Below are 18,575 nucleotides of genomic sequence, written 5' to 3'. Positions count from 1 at the left end.
AGAAGGGTGTGATTTGCTCATGTGCTGTAGTTAATATCCAGGGCTAAAATAGCACATATCTTTAAAGCAAAAATCATTTTATTAATTAATTATATTTATTAATTTTTTTTCAATATGATTTCTGCTGGTGAGCGAGCATGACGCAAAGCATTTTTATTTTTACTTTATTTGTATTTAAATCTCAAGTGCTTTTTCTCGCGGTTTTATTTCGTTGATAGTTCTTTTAGCTGTTGGTATTAAATAAAAAAAGTGCCTCCTTGTGCCTTTTTAAGACACACTTTAATGTTTAATGACATTTCAAAACTACTACTGCCTCATGTGACGCTTTACTATTTAAAACCAGAGACAAATTTTCCAGTTTTAGAAACCGGATTACGTCATTGTCAAACCCGGGGTCGTGTTTGAAAGACATGACGAAGGTGGTGGAAGCGACTCACCTGTGGTTGAGGAGAGCCAGCAGCTCACCTGCGTGGTACAGGTCGTTGCTGCTCACTTGGCTGAAGCGGAACGCGTTCAAGTTGCAGAAAGTGACGGCCGGAAAGGTCATGATCTGCGTCGCGACCTCGTCCAGTTTGGTGACGTGCGGGTATTCGAGATAAAGGTTGATGCGGTCCACGCACACGTAGATGAAAAAGGACAGGCATCCCAGGAAGAAGACGAGCCACAGGCAGCGCTTGACGCAGACGCGCTCGTTGGTGAAGATGTGCGAGATTCCGTGGAGCGTGGACCTGTGGGCGAAAACTTCTAAAGGCGGTGGCTGGTCGTGAGAGTCCGACTCCTCTGGTTCTACTTTCAGATCCATGTCGTGCGGATGAGCTCGGAACATGACCTAGAAAGGAGCCGTCGCGCGTTCACCTGTGCGGTCCATCATCTCTCGTGGTCATCGGAAGAGTCAGGTGTTGTTAACATGGCAGCATCGTTCGGGTGCGGATGTCCGGATCCATCAGTCACAGCCGCGACTCGCTCACGCTGACAAGAACAAGTCTGTCATCCGATCAGATCAGCACTTGTCGGACTGGCCAACGCTCATTCACGGCAATGAGTTGCTTCACGCCTCTCGGTCCAGTCGCAGCTCCATTGATCCCCTTCACTCCTAGAATTGGGAAGCGACAGTGGTCGGCTCCAGTCGAGGGCGAGTCGTGAGCTTCTATTCGTTTGTCTGCCAGCAGGAGAGAGAGAGAGAGAGGCAGAGAGGAGGAACTCTCACTCCCAATTTCAACGTCAGCGGAGCGATTCCAAACGCCGCTGACAAGAACTCGGAAACGGTTTCCAGGCTGCAGGTCATCCGGGAGAAGCACATTTTTACATGTTTGCTCTACTTTCTCCTCCAACGCTTCAAGTAATTTTGAAATTCTGCGAACGTGCATTCTATAAATAGACCAAAGAATTACTTCAACTTCACTACTCATTTGTTGTGGCACGTAAAAATCAAACTATAAGGAATGTATTTAAATGTCGAGAAATGTGATGTTGAACTGTCACTGATCTCTCTCCTGGTCTAAATGAAGCCCCCCCAGTGCTTTATAAATTGTAATAATTGGAATAATTATCAGTGAAATACAATGAACTCTATGCTTCTCACGTCTTCAGTATTTAAAGTGTAAATAATGTAATAATTTTATTGTTCTGCTCTTCTTTTTTGGTGTTTTGTTGGAAGTAACACCTATTTGATTTCACAGTTCAAAAATGGCAACACTAAAATAAATATTGAGAATTGGCGATAAAACAATATTAAAATGAAAGAAATACATACAAATATTGGCTTGTGTGATAAATCGTGTGCTGTCCAAGGTGCTGGTTGCAGTTCCTCTCCTGTCCTCCAGCGGGCAGAAGAGTGCGCCAGCTCTCGGAGTAGCCGCAGAAACAAGGAGCACATGAACAGGAAACATGGCGTCTGCAGCGACTGTCGCTCGCCTTCTTCGCCTGACGGGGCCAAGTGTCCACTCTCTGTGCACCAAGCTGGCTCCGTTGGCCGAGCTGTCTGCGGGGAGATGCTTTTTGTCCACTTCCAGTTTGCACCGTAAGTCGATCTTTGTTAGAATTCCAGAAGTGGCGTTGCTTTTCGAGGAAGTCGGTCAAAGGTCATTGCAGCTACTCTGTTGTTGTCACTGCCCAGAGGTGCATGTTGGATGCCCAACTCCAGTCAGCGGTTAATCCCCGACAAAAGAGACACGTTTGCCTCTATGGTTTGGGCAAACAGTGTGTGTACTTTTGAAACAAAAATAAGTAAACAAGATTACAATCATTTACTCTTACTGTCATACAGTATGTGTGTCATATGTGCAACGTGTTTTACACATTTACTTAATGGTTGTCGAAAAATGCTTGATAAAATTGAATGTTTAGTAGTTTATCAGCAATGCAGTATCACGATTTCGTGAAATATTTTGCTTGGCTGTTTCAATTCCCAGAAAAACAAACAAGGCATATCGATTTTTGCTTCTGTGCATGTACTCAGATGGACTGTGATTCAAGTCAGTCAATTTCCGACCATGTTGTTATGTCATATTGGAGTGAGATGTTGTGCAACACGTGTTATCTGGACATCAAAAAAGGAGTTACACCGTTTGTTTCTGTTGTTCTCAGGGCTACAGTTTAAGCTCGACGAGAGAACAGCTCACAGCAGTTTGGACCTGTTCAAAAAAGACACTGGCGTCATCTATCGCGTGTTGGGCCTGGATCCGAGCCAAGTACAAGACAACCCCGAGCGCTTCCGAGACTGGGCGGTCGTTTTGGGAAATGAGAAGATAAGCAGCGGCCGACACTACTGGGAAGTGACGGTAAAAAAGTCCCAGGAGTTTCGGCTGGGTGTGGCAGAGGCAATGATGTCCCGTGACGACTGCGTGGGCACCGACGGCGCCTCCTGGGTGTTTGGCTTCGCCCAGAGAAAGTGGTTTGCCATGACCAACAACAAGATTGTTCCTGTGGCGCTGGTGGGGAAGCCAGACCGTGTGGGCATCCTGCTGGACTATGATGCAGGTCTCCTGGCCCTGGTCGACACTGAGAAACCCAGGCTTGTTCATAGCCTCAGGATTCACTCTAAAGCTCCCATTTGCCCTGCGTTTGGACTCTGGGATGGTGAGCTGCTCACACACTCTGGCCTGGAGGAGCCCGACGGCCTCAAGTGAAGGCGAGGCTCAGTGCCAACGTGGGCATGATTGCCTAGAAATGAATTTGCTGCCAAAGCTGGTGCTATAACCGATGCTCAATAATTTCAATGCAATGCGCTGGGATCATTTCCTGCTTTACTACGAGTGATTGTTTATTTTCAGCACGACAGCATCAGAACATTTCTGAATGAAAGTTTACGGTTCTCCCGACTTAAGCTACTCTGTGTACCTCATGTTTCCTACAACTACACCACACTTACAAGGATACAACAATGTAATGCCTGTTTATACTTATGTTTCATAAAATAACCAATAAAGATCATTTTCATTAAATATGAAGACATGAATTTATTTTGTGCACAAGTCTTGGATTAGTATTCATCTAAAAATAGAAACAATATTACACTGACACACACGCCGATTTATTCCCGTTTATTTTTATTTGAACAAAAATGTACAGTGACAACAATAACCATGAAACAAATAGCATGTGGATGAGAAAGAAATGAAGCATTACAGAAGCATATTCATCGTGTTTTGATGACAACTCTAAACAGATCACGGATTGATAAAATATTTAATAAATAAATTGGCAAATTATTTATATACAGCAAGGACAATAGAAAAAGGCAAAAAAAAACCTGCCACCTACAGTTTGGAACACTCTAAAGTTGAGTGTCTCAAACCACCACTGGCTGCACATTAAAGGAAAGCGTTAAGTCTAAGAAAGTCTATAGACAGTTGTGCAAAGAAAAACATGTCACATTTTATCTTAAAGTGTGATAACTCATCCTACTTTGAAACAAAAGTACCAGTCTCCTTTTAAAGGCTGGACTGAACCTCAGTACTTTCATTATATTAAGAGTTACAAATGAAGTACATGGCGGTTCATCTATTATTGACCGAACTCACATCTCAGCCCGTCCACTTCCTTTATTTCAGTTTTCCCCTGCTTAGAAAATGCTTGAATAAATGATAGTGACAAGGCACGGTTCGACATTCCTCTGCCACTTGAGGTGATCCAAAGGGTTGGACAAGAGGGGGGATTTTGGTCGAGTGGCAACATTCTCTTCCTGCTCCACACATTATTCACATGAAGTTCAGAGAAGTTGTGAGGAAATGATTTTGTGCCTCGATCTCTTTTGGAAATAATCTTAATTTCTAGCACAAATTCTTATGTTTATGCAGTGATCTGGGAAAAACGGATGACCTGGTTTCCTATGTGGCTTTAATGCTGGAGGTCTCCTGGTCCTCTGTGTCGCTCGCTGCTTCAGCGTCCATGTATCTGGCCTGATACTCCCTCAGGACTGAAGCGACGCCATCGTGGCCAAACTGCAGCGCGTCTTCTATCGGCGTGTTACCCCATCTGACCAACGACAAACTGGCATTGACATTTTTCCCCGCTTTTAAGTCACAATTTTCCATGTGTTTTGTTGAACTCTAGCTGTAGATTTTCATCAGAGGTGTGTAATGTAGCTGCTAACTTCATTTCACTTCCTTTACCTGTCTTTCATCAGAGGATTCACTTTGCATATCTCAGTGAGAAACATCACGGCCTCCACGTGTCCTGAAAGAGTCCCCCCCCCAAAAAATAGTCATCTCACTTCAAAGCGACTCACTTTTGTCACATTTCCAAAAAACACACAATGATGCAAATGTGATATTTCATTTTCAATATCAAAGCCGAGACGATTGAGCGAGTTAATAAAGTGTCACCTTCAGCGGCGGCAATGTGGAGCGCCGTGCGAGAGTCGTAGTCTGTCTGCTCCATGTTCAAAGCCGAGAGTGCGAACCTGCGGGGAGAGCAGAGATGGAGAGGGAATTAAAGTGGGACCAAAGACTTTGTTCCTAACTTCAGATTTGTGTCTGCCAACTGAAAACTGGAACACTGAACAGAAGTCAGTGATCAGCGTGTGACTCCGTCAGAACAAATCAGTTTATTCATGAAGCATAAAAATATTAGGCTTAATGGATGACATTTGTAAGCATATTTTTGCTTATAATATCTGTACTTATTATAATTTGTATAATTGTACATGATAAAAATATGTATATATTATATTTTTATGAAGCATAAAATATTCAGACTCAAAAATTCATTCTGCCATCACAATCCAACTCTTGGTGTCTCTATTTCATACTAAATTTTTCAATATTTTACTTTTAAATTCAATAAACATTAAATTATCTTGTGTTATTGTAACAGATTTTACATATTAAAGGAGTCTGAGTAGTGACTATGTGTCATGGTTTGCCTGGGAACGCCTCAGTTTTCCCTCTGTTGAGCTGGCAGAGAGGACAGTCTGGGTCTCTTTGCTCTGGCTGCTGCACCTGCGACCCAGCCTTGGCTCAGTGGAAATAAATGATGGATGGAATTCATGAACTGTTTTGGATTATTTAGATTTGGGGGGGGCAGGATTACATTGAATACAAGTATATTTTTAGAGGTGGGATTTAATAGAATGTATTTCAGATGTTTTTTTTTGTCCATCTGCACACTGTTCATCCTCCTGGATGTTTTGGTTTTGATCACATTGTATGATGTGGAGTTGGAATATGCTTAAGATAGAGATGGAGGTTTTACCTCCTGAGAGCAGCGACGTCTCCACTGTAGGCTGCAAACATCAGGTTTACCACTGACTTGTTCTGGAGAATCAGAGAGCAAATATGATTCATTTGGGGAGAATCTCAATGGCAGAAAGAGGACAGCTGGATTGGAGCTTACTGGGTCTTCATCTGATCTTCTTCTGGGATCATGTTTCTTTGTGAAGTGTCTCAAATTGTCGTAGTTGTGAAAGTTAAAGTGGGAAACCAACTCCTTAGGAGGGGAGGATGTGATCAGACTTGAGTGAGGATTGGCTTTGTGGCGTGAACTTTACCTGACAGAAGTGAATGGCCCTCACACTGTTTCCCAGTCGATCCAACGGTGGAGACCAGCACATCACACCCATGACATTGGGGACCACCAGGAGAACAGCGCCTGATATTCCAGATTTAGCTGGCAAACCCACCTGCATGGTCAGAACAAGCAAAGCATAACAGCGTCCTGGCTGCCGCGCTCAGTTAGCGTCAAGAGCGAAGACGTTTCCGTGACTCACATGGAAGGCAAACTGGCCAGAGAAGTCGCACATTCCACACGAGTGCATGAGACTCAGGGTGTTTCGGACGGCTTCAGAGCTGAGCACCCGCTCGCCGGTGATGGGACAAATACCCCCGTTGGCCAAAGTGGCGGCCATGACACCTCCTGACTCACAGGTCACCTCTATGGAGCACAACTGGAACACAAAGAGTCAATAGAAAAATGGAAGATGATGGAAGTGATGATCAGAGACACTGATGATCTTCACCTGGAAGTAGAAATCAAGCGCCGCCATCATGTCTGCATTGTGCGGGAAGCACTGAAACACACAAAAGCTCTGATGAGACTCTGGCAGTGGAGTGGGCTGCATCTCTCACCTTTTTCTCCCTCAGGTAGTAAGCAATGGCGTAATTCCTGTCGCCCAGCTCCCTCTCCGACTGGAAGCTGCAGATACAAAGCAGAGGCTTGAACAATCTGCAGCCAAAGCCATCTTGACTGACACCTACGTGGCGTTGCTGAAGCCCACGTACTCCGACCCCGCCATGCTTTTTAAGAACTCCATCACCTGAAGGGGGAATTGTCATTACAGCAGACCTTTCCTGCACGCCAGACGGATTTAGAAAGTGTTCACTTACGTAATCAAATCGTGCAGCTTTATTGGCTCCGGGCTGTCAGGAAGAAGGGAACACACTTTTTTTAATGGCAGCGTTAAGTTACAGGTGGCAGTGACTCATGTGTACGTGGTGTATCCTGTTCATGAATTCCTTTCATGGCACTTTTTGAAGTGCATGTCCCTGGAAACTTTCACAGTTCACCAAGGAGTGAAGTATTATACACACATAACACCTGAGTCAGCGATTTATTGTGTGGCTCTTTGACCATAATGTTAGAATCGGTTGCCATTTTGCTTTCCTTCTTGTACCTACCCTTTACTTCATGTTTCCCGCTCCATCTCACGTTTATAAATTTGAATCTGTGTAGTTTTAAGACTGTGTGAAATCTCATGGCTAAAATAATGACCTTCAAAACACGACTCGTCCGTTCGTGTGAAAAAGCTTGTTATCTACTTATAGCCAGTTAAAGTAAACATTTGCATTCCGACGTGACTGTAAATTGTAATGATTTGCTACATTGACCATGTTTACATTCCGCTGCCCTTTCTCAACCCCGTCTGGAGAACACACCCTCTCGATGAAGGCTGCGATTGGTCAGACACACACACACACCCTGCTTCACCAACAGCCCTATCTTTGACCTATATTGGGTCAAGTTGTGTAATGATAAGAATAAATCTGATCGTACAGTGTAAACTTTACCTGAATTAAAGAGCTGATGACGATGGCTCCGGCGTTCACCATCGGGTTGTGAGGTTTATCTAAGCAGAGAGAGTTTTTTTTTCAATGATACAGTCAGTAAAACTGGACATAAAGAAACTTGAGATTGCTTCTGAAAAAAAAAAACACTCAGCGAGCGCAGACCCCGACCGAGCCTTGAAGTTTTGTTTTTGTTTTTTTTATTAATCTTAAATTTAAGACAAAAATTATTATCATTCAAACTCGTATTTTATGGTAATATTTCACGTCATTTGTTCTGAGTGTAATGAGCTTAAATGGACAGCAGATGGCGGTGGCGCTATGGGATTCCTTGCGCCGTGAAGAAGAAGAAAGGCATTTTTAAAATAACATTCAAAACACAGGTAAATCCACTTCTTGTTACCATGCAAGATGATTAGTTACAGTTATTCAATAGTATGTTGCGTTTTTTTACCTGTTTTAACCCCCTGATATCAAAACATCAAATTAAGTACCATCATACCTGCAAAAGTAATAAGATTATATACACACTGAACATCGGCAGGACTCAAATAAATATTTATAAATAGAGCTAAGATGTGAACTGTCTCTCGTCCCAACATAAACGGTTCTATTCCCACTGCAGCGCTCAGACTGGTGCAACTGCATCAGCTGACCCACTTTCCTCAAAAAGTAGGTTTGTTATTCAGTCCGATTTTTTGTAAATATTGTCCAACCTTGTGCCAAATTGTCAATAATTAACAGCGCAAGTGCATCACCAGAGTGTCGACACTCATTCGTCGCTCACGCCAGACAGAACTGGGGTGAAAGTCTCTGAAACTCTATTTGCTTACCTTCGTCACTTAATGACAGTTTGTTGAACTTGAATCCACTGGGCTCTTTGCCGACAAAGTGGTGCACGGCCTCGCTGCCGAGCTCGTGCACGGCCATGGCGTATTCCAGAGGCTTTATGCACGACTGCAGACAGAAGGGAACCTTGGTGTCACCTAAAGACTGTCTGTGGGATGATGGGATGGAATGGAGACAGAAGAATCAAGGACGGAGTGAGCTGGAGGGTTAGTGAGTCATGAATGAAGGTTACTGACGCACAGAAGTACCTTTGTCCGTCGATGGTGCAGAGTGACATCCCCCACAAATCTGGGCTGAACTTGGCGAGCTGAGGGAGATACTCTGCCACCTGCATGGCGACACAATGCGTCAGCTTGAGCGAGCAATGCACAGGACTTTGTTGGACTCACCTGCCCTCCCTCCTGCTGTTTAGCGCTCATGTACATGTTGTTGATTTGCTCGGCGAAGTCTTCAAATTCAGGGATGATGAACTTCTTCCTGAAGGCCTTGGTGAGCAGCATGATGTTGTTTCCCACACAACTGGAAGGTCACACATAGGTCATGATTCACATTGAGATCTGAGAGGATGAAACTAGAGATGTCTTCTAAGATGTTTGGGTGAGAATTCTCGTGCTTCTCTGTTCACATAAATAGAACTTACACAAGATGTTTTCTATATTCATGTGCTTGACTCAGATTTCAGCGGCCAACAACCACTTGTTTAACACAGTTTCTGACCTCTAAATTTAACACCCAACATGTGCGACTCACTAAATATAGGCCTGCCTGCTCTTGCCCTCCAGCTTTGACAAACTTCAAGTGACTGATTCATCTGGGGGTGGTTCCAAAATTGTGTGATACAGTATCAGTTGGATTTAAAACTTTATCTCTAAGACATGTACTGCGATAAAAATGACCCAAACGTGAATATTATTTTACTCGGCAAATGAGAGTCTTTGCTGTTGTGATATTTTAGGTGCAGCAGTGAGAATAAGCCGGTATAGTTTGCATTATTAATAAGGGTTCCCGCTTTCCAAAGCCAGATAGCGCTCTCTTTCTAATAGCATATTTATGGCGAGCCGTTGACTGTTCTTGGAGAATAACTTTACAAATGAAAAAAAAATGAATGAGTGCATTTAACCTAATTCAGCTGTTGACGCTCTCCAGGGAAAACCATCCGATTCATTGGACAGCGGGGATGCATACGTGGTAGCGCCGGAAGAAAGAGCAGGTTGACGGTGTTTGGCCTCACATGTGTGCAATGTGACTCAAAGCAGCTGCTGGCTCTGAGAATGGCCGCCCTGGTCACTTGTTCGGCCTTTAGGAGCCACAGACTGCCAACCTTATGCAACCTGGAGTTAGATTATGACCTTCCACAGCTCATGTTAAGTCTGTGACCCACTTGCTTTTTGGTTTAACATGTTAGAGAACACATAAAAGAGACATTTTGAGTGTTTTTCTGAGCCTATTTTAAACAATTGGAAAGACTCTCACCCTGGAGATTAACCAAACCTGGTGCAAATATAAATATTGTTGCCTGTTTATCATCTCTATGGGGTCAATTTTTTTGTTTTTTTAATTTGGTAATTCCTCTTAAACTCCCTTTATTTCTTTCAGTAAGAAGCCGATTGCTTATTTAAAATCCGTGTCTAGTCTAGTGACAAGTATTTCATACCTCCTGAAGAGCCGCTTGTCCATCATGACTTGTCCGACTGAGTCACGTGCCGACTGTCGCATCTGACGCACACAGTCACGCAGACGGGGATCGGAGGTCAACAACCCAGTTTTTTTCAAAGCCTGAATGTTCAAGAGAGAAATCCATCAGACCAAGTAAAGTGATTCAACTGGAACCTGCTGCAGAATCATAGTTTTTTTTTTTTAAATAATTGGATGCACAGCTTCATAACCATGACTGATCATTTGTAGGTCATGTCAGAGGTATACATCTGGGTCAGGGGAGGAAATGGAGATAGGTTCGCATGCCAGTGTCTGCGTTATCAGTCGTAAGCGACACTTAAAGCTGACCCAAACTGCATCGAGGTCTATTTTGGGGACAACATGTGCATGGCCCTCTTTGCTCGTGAGCGCTTCACTTCAACTTATCATATGTGTAAACAGAGACATCACGTGGCTGCTACTGTACATTGAGACACCAGGCTCCATCAGAGGGAGGTCGAAGACTTCTAAGCTATAAAAGAGTTGATCATCGCTGGGATCAAATATTCCGATATGTTATTGTAATCTCAGTTCAAAAACACGGACAGCATTGTTGTAACTGGACTCTTGCTTTAACACCTCAGCTCTCTTCAGATGCCTGTTATCTTCAACAAAAACATGCTGGCTCCGGTTGCATAACTGCTGACTTGTGTTGACACATGCCTCTCCTACATGCGGGCTGCTTTTAAAATTCTCTGCTTCCATGAACACTAAGGTCACCATATGTCTTTGTGTACCTTCTGGCATTTCATGTGAAAGACCAGTCTGCAAAGCTAAAATAAAGAAGGACATGCCGCCCCCCTCAGTATGTTGGCCTGTGACTCAATGTTGGTGCCAGTATTCGACGTGACAGTTCCATTTAAGCTACTTTTTTGGCTCTTGAAATAAAATTAGAGGTTGTTTACAACCCCAAAACCCAACTATATTTAGTCCTCTTATGTAAGAAAACATTAAACTTGACCCTGAGTCCTACGGATTGCGGCCCGTCACATTTTTGTTGTGTGTGTGTCACTTCTCAGGTGACTTACAGTGACTTGCTTGTGGGAAACACAACAACAGGGAATGTGTGTACATGTCCACACACAATGTTATGGAAAATGACAACAGTAGCGATGCATACATGTGGTGCTGACTCACAGATATGAAATGAGAGAGGGGGATCATCTCTTTGCCCTCAGTGATGGTGTAGAAAAGTAGGTCTTCCATGCCAGACATCAATCTGCTTCTGTCAATACAAAAAGTCCACATCTTTAAACACACATCGAACACTTTATTGGCAAGCATCTACCTTTCTGCTGAGAAGCATTATACAGATCTATTCTTGCATCGCTGGAAAGAAGTAGTGTATTAAAAAAAAATAAGTTAGATGCTTTATCTCGTGACTGGTTTATTTAATTTCAATTTCATTTGACACTTTAACTATGGCACTACAACAAACGGACGCGTCGAAATGATGTTTAAAACGAGATACTTGTGTGCACACCGAACGCAAACGGCGTTCTTTGAAGTCACGTGACACACGAGCTTGTTCATGAGCTTCATCTGTTTACGTTACGTTATTTGACATGGACGTGCTTTGGTAAGATAAGTCTCCCTTACTGCGCAATTTCAGAATGTTTCCGCTGCTGAGCAAGAGCTGGAAACTTACGCCCCGGTCATGCGGTGTGACACGGTTTTGGTTCGTTTGTCTGCCAACTTTGCGTGATGTTGAACAATGCGCTAACACGTTAGCACGCGGAATAATACTTTGTACTTCATGTATTTGTCCGGAGTGTTAGTATGTCATTCAATACACGGTGTAATGATAGACTGTTGTTTTGTATTTCCTGAGTATATTGCTCCATTTAAATGTTAAAAGGTGAATGAGGTCTACGTGTTGTGTTTCAGTTGCATCACTTTAAATAGGCAAACTGAATTGTTGCCAGATTGTTGACACTTGACTGTATCACATTCGATCATCAAACGCGTCCCTTAAATAGAAATGTTACAAGCAAGAGAGCCATCATTAAATTTATTTTTAAATTCAGTTCATCATGAACAAGCCTATATCAAATGGTTATGCCTCAGTTGTTTTGTTACGCTCTGTTTTATTTTACTTTTGCACGTTGTTTCACAATCAAACATCTTTTACATGTAAAACTAAATGGTGTACATTGATATTGTAGACCTACTTGGAGTGGCCGTGGTCTTCTTCCAGACCCGTCTGGAGGTGCACTGCTCTCTGGGAGTAGGTTGATGCTGCGAGCCAGCATGGATGAGGGGCTGCGCTCTGCGTCCTGGACAGAACACTGCTCTCACCTGCGAGTCTGCAGGGGATCCCTGCATTTTTCAGGAGCTGCAAGATTCCCAGGTTGGCTGTCTTCAGACTTTTCAGAAAATGCATGATGAAAAACGTATATTCAACACGTCTAAAAGAAGATCTTCAACAGCTGATCTGAAAAGTTACTCTTGACCAGTGCCCTTGCTTCTCCAAGCATAAGTGGCAGCTGCTATCTCTTAGACTGGAACCAGTATAAGTTGCGACTGGGGTCCAGGGGGGTGGAGCAGTAGCGTTGCATGGTGGGTGAGATAGCAGGGTCAGTAGCCAGCAGCTGTTGTAACTAAACAAGCAAGGTAATGCCCATATGTGCCTGAACTATACCCACAGCTTTTCCAGTCAATACATATGAGCAGGAATGACTCACCCGCACCTTTATTGAATAACAACAATAATTCATTCCACTTTAAGGTTAGTAAAACAAGAACACTAAACAAATAGGAACAGTGGAAGGGCTCATAGTTTTCCACTCCCAACAACAAAAAGTCACACCCACTGATAAGTACAAATGAAAATAAATGAATAGATACATCTAAGATTAACTTGTATTGCTTATGTATTTATGGAATTGGCATTTAGGGGAACATTACACCTCATTTTTAGGATCTTCAATGGCTTCTTAAAGAGGCTGCATGTAACATAAACTATAAGGAGTCGAGACCTTAACACCGATTACTGAATACTCTGCTCAACCGAGGCCATGTTCCTCTTCACATTAAACACCAAGCAAAAGGTAGTAGAAAGTGCTATGAATGTGTGTGCATGAAGACGTGAACACACACAAGAACTGGCCTCTTCAGTTAAACACTGACAGTGAGATTGTCCCCAATTTTTCCTTTTTCATATTGCTTATCTTGATGCCCACGACTGGCAGAATTGGTCAGATAAATCTGGGTCAGAATATTTTTGAAATGTAATCTTTTAATATTGATGGCATGGAAGTGAGAAGAATTCTGTCAGCAAAATAACATTGATAGCAGTTGGGGTTAGACATATCTAATCGTGTTATTTTAATTGTATTATTCAATGTATTTTCAGAAAATAAACATAACATTTGCTCAATATTTACATCTTAATAACAAGTAAAGATACACAGTTTTATTAGCATTATGCCAAGCAGCTTGTTTTATTACATTTCTTTTAATTTAGTATTTTATGGGTCAAACCTTGTCATGATGTGGAGCCAAAGCGCTTGTGCCTGCTGCATTTTTGCAGAAAGAGATACCACAGTGACACCGTGTGGTGAGACCACAGTGGTAATGTCTCGCTCTATTGTCCCCTAGGTGGCGTCCTGACTCCAGGAACCTCACCTCAGGTGATCCAGTCTCGTCTTATAATGGGACAGTCACTCAAGCCTGTGCAGACTTTGGCAGCACATGTGAGCCTTTGACACGCTTAACTGTATAGTTTCAGTCCTCATGATCTTCATGACTTTGATGCGCTCAGAGGGTCTTCGCATCCTTTGCTTCCTTTCACTGAATAATGCTGTTCATCCGAAGAGGATATTAACCTCTGTAGTTTTTATCTGACCACCAAGATACCACACTTAATACCAGACCAGGTGATAGGAGGCTACGGGATCAGGACCAATACAGATTCCTGTCAGCAGGGTGTGTGAATTGACTTGCTGTCATCAATTCAAGACCGTCTCGGTAGGTTCAGGTGTTTGACTAAGCCATGGCCTCCCTGCACTGCTTCTGCTGGTCGTACCTTCTCTGTTTTCAGGAGAAAATGTTTTCCATTCCTAGGCCAATGAATGCCACCTTTGTCCCTTCATCCTCCATCTTGTGTGAGAAAGCCCCCCTTGCTGCACTCACCAAGCCTGCACAAACTTAACCTCTTCCCCCCTCCGCCTCACACAGGAAAAGAAACATACCGGCTCTGGGGCTTTGATACAGGCGCAGTTATCTGGTGGCCTGAATGAAGCAGCGGCTGTAACTGGCCAGTCTGGTGATGTCTGAGCACATGCTTGAATGAAGCGAAAGGCCTAGATCTGCTACATTACTACTACTGTGAAAAGGTTGTTGAGTCTAATGTGAATCTCAACTGAGATATGACTATAATGCTTTTTATCTAGGCAATGCATAGCTGTGTAGTGCATGTGAGTTTGGTGTTCAGGCCTCTGAATTTTAATTATAATGTGAAATACTGGATAATAGTCTTTCACAAACTCACCTTGTGTCTTGGAAAATGGTACAGTTGGAGTGAAAATGGTTTATGTTGATGCCTCTTGAGCAAAGTGCGACCTGTGGGCCACATAAGGTCCTCATGAGGTGAGTGTAAACTACCAAGCTGATCATGTTGAGGGCCTTCTTCAGCATATTTGGATTATTATATAGAGACTATTTTGTTTGGCTTAAAAAAAAAACTGGTCATTCTTGGTTCAACTTGAAATATAAAGTTAAAATTACTTAGTTTTCTCTTGTTTTGTTGTATTCATTTACGTAATAAAGTGAAAAAAAATATTTTATGTCATCTTAAAGTGTTGCGTCTTCAGCTTGTCATTTACTGTTAAACAAAAGACCTGAAATATATCCAGTGAAGTTACACCTGTTGCTTATTTTTACAATGGCAATACATTATGATGGTTTTAAAACCCTTATTTGCCATATATGATCTTCTTTTAGGTTCATTTTTTTAGCTTTTTGCCTTCATATTGAGGCTCTTTTTAGCTTTTACCTTGATATTGAGGCTCTTTTTCTTTATTCCTTCGGTTTTTTGACAGCATGGCACAACATTCTCACTGTAGAATGTGGCCCCCTAGGGAATGTAGTTGCCCACCCCCTGTGTTAATGTGACAGTCCATGTTGGAAGTGTCCTATAATACACAACCTTGCCTCAAATATTTGTTTTTTCTTCTTTATATTAGTTGAAACAAGACGTACGGCGTTCATTTTTGGACTGCTTCCCGGTGACACAAATTTTAGCAAAAAGGATCAGCTTCAGTTGAACACAATCTTTTGACAGGGTTTCAGCAACCGCAAAATGGGTTCAGTGTGAATTTCTGATGTGGCAGCGACAAATCTACCTGACTTCCAAGTGGAAGACCCCGTTGTCCTTCAATGGGAGTGGTGGCTATTGATGTGGCAAAGAAAGGAGCAGTTGCTGTTGTAGAAAACTGAATTTCCAGATTCATATCTGCGGGACTCAGTAGAACATATTGAGTGGTGAGTGAGTCACTCTCAAGGGCCGGGTACCGAAGTGGTTTATGTATAAACGATAACAGCTCATTATAGCAACAGCCCTCTGTTTATTCTGCCCCAGACCTCAAGACGAGAATAACCAGGTTGTTGTAGCTGCGCACCATTCCCTTCTAATAAAGTAGTAGGCGCTAGTAAAGAATTATTCATCACAAGTGTTTACCTCCTTCTGACTGGACCCTGTTAACCTACTGGGCCCGTGTTAAGCACTGATGATGCTCTGACTGTGCTCATACCCAGACACCCTCTAGACCCCAGGAGCCTCTCTCCTCCCGTACAGTCAGGAAGGATCACCCCCATCTCTGCCATCTCCTCTGGTCACACTCCAACCAACCCCCCCTGCTCCGTCCGTCCAGGTTCCACACCCTTCCTCACCCACCAACCCCCATCCTCACCATGGAGCTATCCCACTGCCTTGCCATCTCACAGCATTCCGCGGGCCCTGCACACAGAGGCCTATTGTATGTACAGAGAGACGGCAAAAGTCAGTATACAGTCCCAGCAGCAGAGAAAAAGGCTGCGCACTGATGAAGTGGCCTCAGTGTTGCCTCTGGACACCAATGAAGTCTTTAAGATATATTTTTATCAGCTGTCCTTCAGCTAAGACGGGCACCGCTGAGAAGGGATGTCTCATGTGCCTTTGAAAAGGAGTCAGATGAAGCCTTCTATTGGTATTTTGTCACTTGTTTTTGAAGTATTTAAGCTTGCATTCAATGTATTGCTCAAACAGCAGGATTGCAAAGCAAAGAAGCATTTACCAAAGAGCTGGAGAATTTATGTCCCCAACCTCCATGTGACAATGACTTGGCCCGAGACAGCAAACTGACCGAGTGAGGCTGTTTACCCTTTCTGTTGTCAAAGATTATTAGTTCAGCTGGTAAACTGGCTGTTGAAATTCCTGGGATGTTGAAACTGTACACCTGAATTCAGCTGGTGCGCTATCAGGAAAACATCTAGATGGAGTGGAGGGTGTCTTATTCTTTTGTGGGTCTTCTGGTGGGAAGAAAAGCATTGAGATTTCCGATCAGTTCACATTTGATATCTTGTAAGGCTTAGGGTGAAGAAGCCACGTCCCAAACACCAGCTGTCACAATGGCTTTCCTTCAGCAAGTTGCTCCTTTAGATGCCTTCGGAGGTGGCGCTTCTTCCCGTGGAAAGTTGCTAGCTCAGGTGTTTTAAGAATCTATTCAGGATGTCAGCTGTTCCGCTTCTCTTGAGTGGTTTTCAGTGATTTATTGTGTGCTAGAGTTTTGTTCTTGCTGGGAATTGTCTTTGGGAATGGTGGGAATAGATGGATCATATACAGGGAAAGGAGAACCATTTGTCCTGTATTAGTTTAGATTTGTTTCTTGCTGCTTTTCTATCCATCTTCATCTTGGCAGACTGCAGTCAAGATGGTGAGGCTGAAATCTTTCTTTGCTGTATGTGGAATGAGGGGGGTGCTGTGGTGGGTCACGACCCTGGAATTACTGTGCCTTTTTACCAAACAAAGACTTGCTTTCAACCCGTCTCACCTGCCTCATCCACTACAGAGGGATCCAGGATAAGATCGCTGTCATTATCACTCACGTTTTTCAAGGGTAGATGGAGATATTTTCCGGGAATGCAACAAAACCCTGACTGAAGTGAAACCGATAACCGATATGTAAAAATCGACTCAGTTTATTTGCAAAACTGCATCTTGTATCTATTCACCCGGAGCTTTTTACTGCTTTGACAGACTACTGTAAATGGTCTTTGTCCAAACACACAAGCATCTAAACCGGACTGTCATGAGTTTGAAGACCTGAACTACAGGACTGGTCCACTGAAAATCTAATTGTGTTTCACAGTCTGATGATTAATCCATAATCCAGCAGCTAGACCAAAACAGGAGCACCCAGCTGACCCATTCCAAGTTCCCACCGTTTTTTGTGTCTTGTGATCGTGTGAACTTTGTATTTTGTTTAACAAACGTGTTTCGAGTACAGTGCTTTAGTTCACTGATTTATAATTCATCTTATTCCTTTTCATTTTAACGCAGATTTTGGTAGTAAATATTTGATGTCATTCATATATAATCCATTTCATTTCATGAACCTTATGAGCTTCAACATTGCTTTAAACTGGGTAGTTACATTGTAGTAACCGGTATCTTACCTTCTAAAAAAGTTCAATGTGTTATTTGCTGTGTGGAGCATCACAGAAAGACTGAGATATGTGTCCAAGGGCGCAATAACTTTATGGGTTTATGCAGGCCGTCCACTTGATACTTCCTGCATAACACTGATGCTTTGAAGGTTCCAGGCCCATAGACACAATCATTGGGTCAAAGAAAGGCCCCCTGCCTGCTTCCATTTTTAATGTGGAAGTGATGGTGCATTTCTTGGCCCGGCCAGGCAGGTCAAGGGAGGAAGGAGGGTCAGAGTTAAAAAAAAAAAAAATCCCTGGGAGAGTGGATGCAGCTGAATTGAGGGGAGGGAGGTGAGGTTCAGGTTTCAGCTCGACTGGGGGTCTGGGGGAAGGACTGGTATTTTGGAATATACGAAGATCCAAAGAAGGCACAGTGGACATAAAACCGCGGTGCTTGCCCTGACGCGGTGGGTGCAGAGAGCCAGCTGGGGCCCCGCGGTGGATTCCACTTAGACTTTGGAGGGTTTGACTGCATGGTGCCATTAGTCTCTGGGAGCTCACACTTGACACAGCACTGACTGAGCTCGCCCGACTCCATCACTTCATCTCTCACCCGAGCTATTGCATGTCTAATATTTAGACATGTTCGGCTTTGTGGACTCAAGGACAGTTCTGCTACTTGTAGCATCCCAACTTGTTTTACTATCCGTCGTCAGGTGTCAGGAAGAAGACGACCGTAAGTAACTTTTTCTTTCTCAAAACTTAAAAACTGTGCCTAAAAGGTGTACTTCTCCTTTTGTTCTCAATCTGGAGTTTGAGAAACATATTTCTAAAGTGGGGTTATGTCAAGCTAAATTGGGGAAACGACTGTTGAGCAGAGCTCTGGTGTAGATGCTGCAT

General features: G+C 43.2%; 4 protein-coding genes across 8 annotated transcripts in view; 2 read left to right on the top strand and 2 right to left on the bottom strand.

The window, feature by feature from the left end:
* The window catches only part of LOC128749709 (acid-sensing ion channel 1-like), a 29,028-nt gene extending 27,847 nt beyond the window's left edge, over positions 1–1,181 (bottom strand). Inside the window, exon 1 of one of the 2 annotated variants that reach the window (XM_053849580.1) lies at positions 438–1,181. In XM_053849580.1, coding sequence (XP_053705555.1) covers positions 438–826 — 389 coding nt within the window. In that variant the 5' untranslated portion in view covers positions 827–1,181. The remainder of the gene's footprint in view (positions 1–437) is intronic. The other variant, XM_053849581.1, reaches the window with a different exon arrangement.
* A 683-nt stretch (positions 1,182–1,864) lies between these two features.
* Positions 1,865–3,419, top strand: spryd4 (SPRY domain containing 4). The gene is made up of 2 exons (XM_053849582.1): positions 1,865–2,020; positions 2,587–3,419. The coding sequence occupies exons 1-2, from the start codon at positions 1,888–1,890 to the stop codon at positions 3,126–3,128; spliced, it is 675 nt and encodes a 224-aa protein (XP_053705557.1). The 5' UTR covers positions 1,865–1,887; the 3' UTR covers positions 3,129–3,419.
* Positions 3,420–3,543: 124 nt separating this feature from the next.
* On the bottom strand, positions 3,544–12,541 carry LOC128749152 (glutaminase kidney isoform, mitochondrial-like). Of its 2 annotated transcripts, XM_053848455.1 has the most exons (18): positions 12,218–12,541; positions 11,184–11,271; positions 10,006–10,127; positions 8,741–8,870; positions 8,600–8,679; positions 8,336–8,499; positions 7,506–7,564; positions 6,825–6,857; positions 6,696–6,754; positions 6,567–6,633; positions 6,458–6,508; positions 6,209–6,385; positions 5,990–6,121; positions 5,836–5,928; positions 5,695–5,756; positions 4,827–4,903; positions 4,614–4,677; positions 3,544–4,476 (listed from the first exon to the last, which is right to left on the bottom strand). In XM_053848455.1, exons 1-18 carry the CDS (start codon positions 12,427–12,429, stop codon positions 4,329–4,331), a joined length of 1,818 nt encoding a protein of 605 aa, XP_053704430.1. In that variant the 5' UTR covers positions 12,430–12,541; the 3' UTR covers positions 3,544–4,328. The 2 variants fall into 2 exon arrangements, with proteins under 2 accessions (XP_053704430.1, XP_053704431.1); XM_053848456.1 differs by lacking the exons at positions 8,741–8,870; positions 10,006–10,127; positions 11,184–11,271; positions 12,218–12,541 and having other exon boundaries at positions 8,336–8,459; positions 8,600–8,677.
* col2a1a (collagen, type II, alpha 1a) overlaps positions 11,559–18,575 on the top strand; it is a 19,995-nt gene continuing 12,978 nt past the window's right edge. For 2 of the 3 annotated variants that reach the window (XM_053848454.1, XM_053848451.1), the window contains exons 1-3: positions 11,559–11,625; positions 12,212–12,396; positions 13,647–18,411. In XM_053848454.1, coding sequence (XP_053704429.1) covers positions 18,318–18,411 — 94 coding nt within the window. In that variant the 5' untranslated portion in view covers positions 11,559–11,625; positions 12,212–12,396; positions 13,647–18,317. Of the gene's footprint in view, positions 11,626–11,677; positions 11,725–12,211; positions 12,397–13,646; positions 18,412–18,575 lie in introns of those variants that run through there. The other variant, XM_053848453.1, reaches the window with a different exon arrangement.

The sequence above is a fragment of the Synchiropus splendidus genome, chromosome 18, assembly GCF_027744825.2.
Source record: "Synchiropus splendidus isolate RoL2022-P1 chromosome 18, RoL_Sspl_1.0, whole genome shotgun sequence".
NCBI lineage: Eukaryota > Metazoa > Chordata > Actinopteri > Syngnathiformes > Callionymidae > Synchiropus > Synchiropus splendidus.
This window is presented reverse-complemented; position numbering and strand designations above follow the sequence as displayed.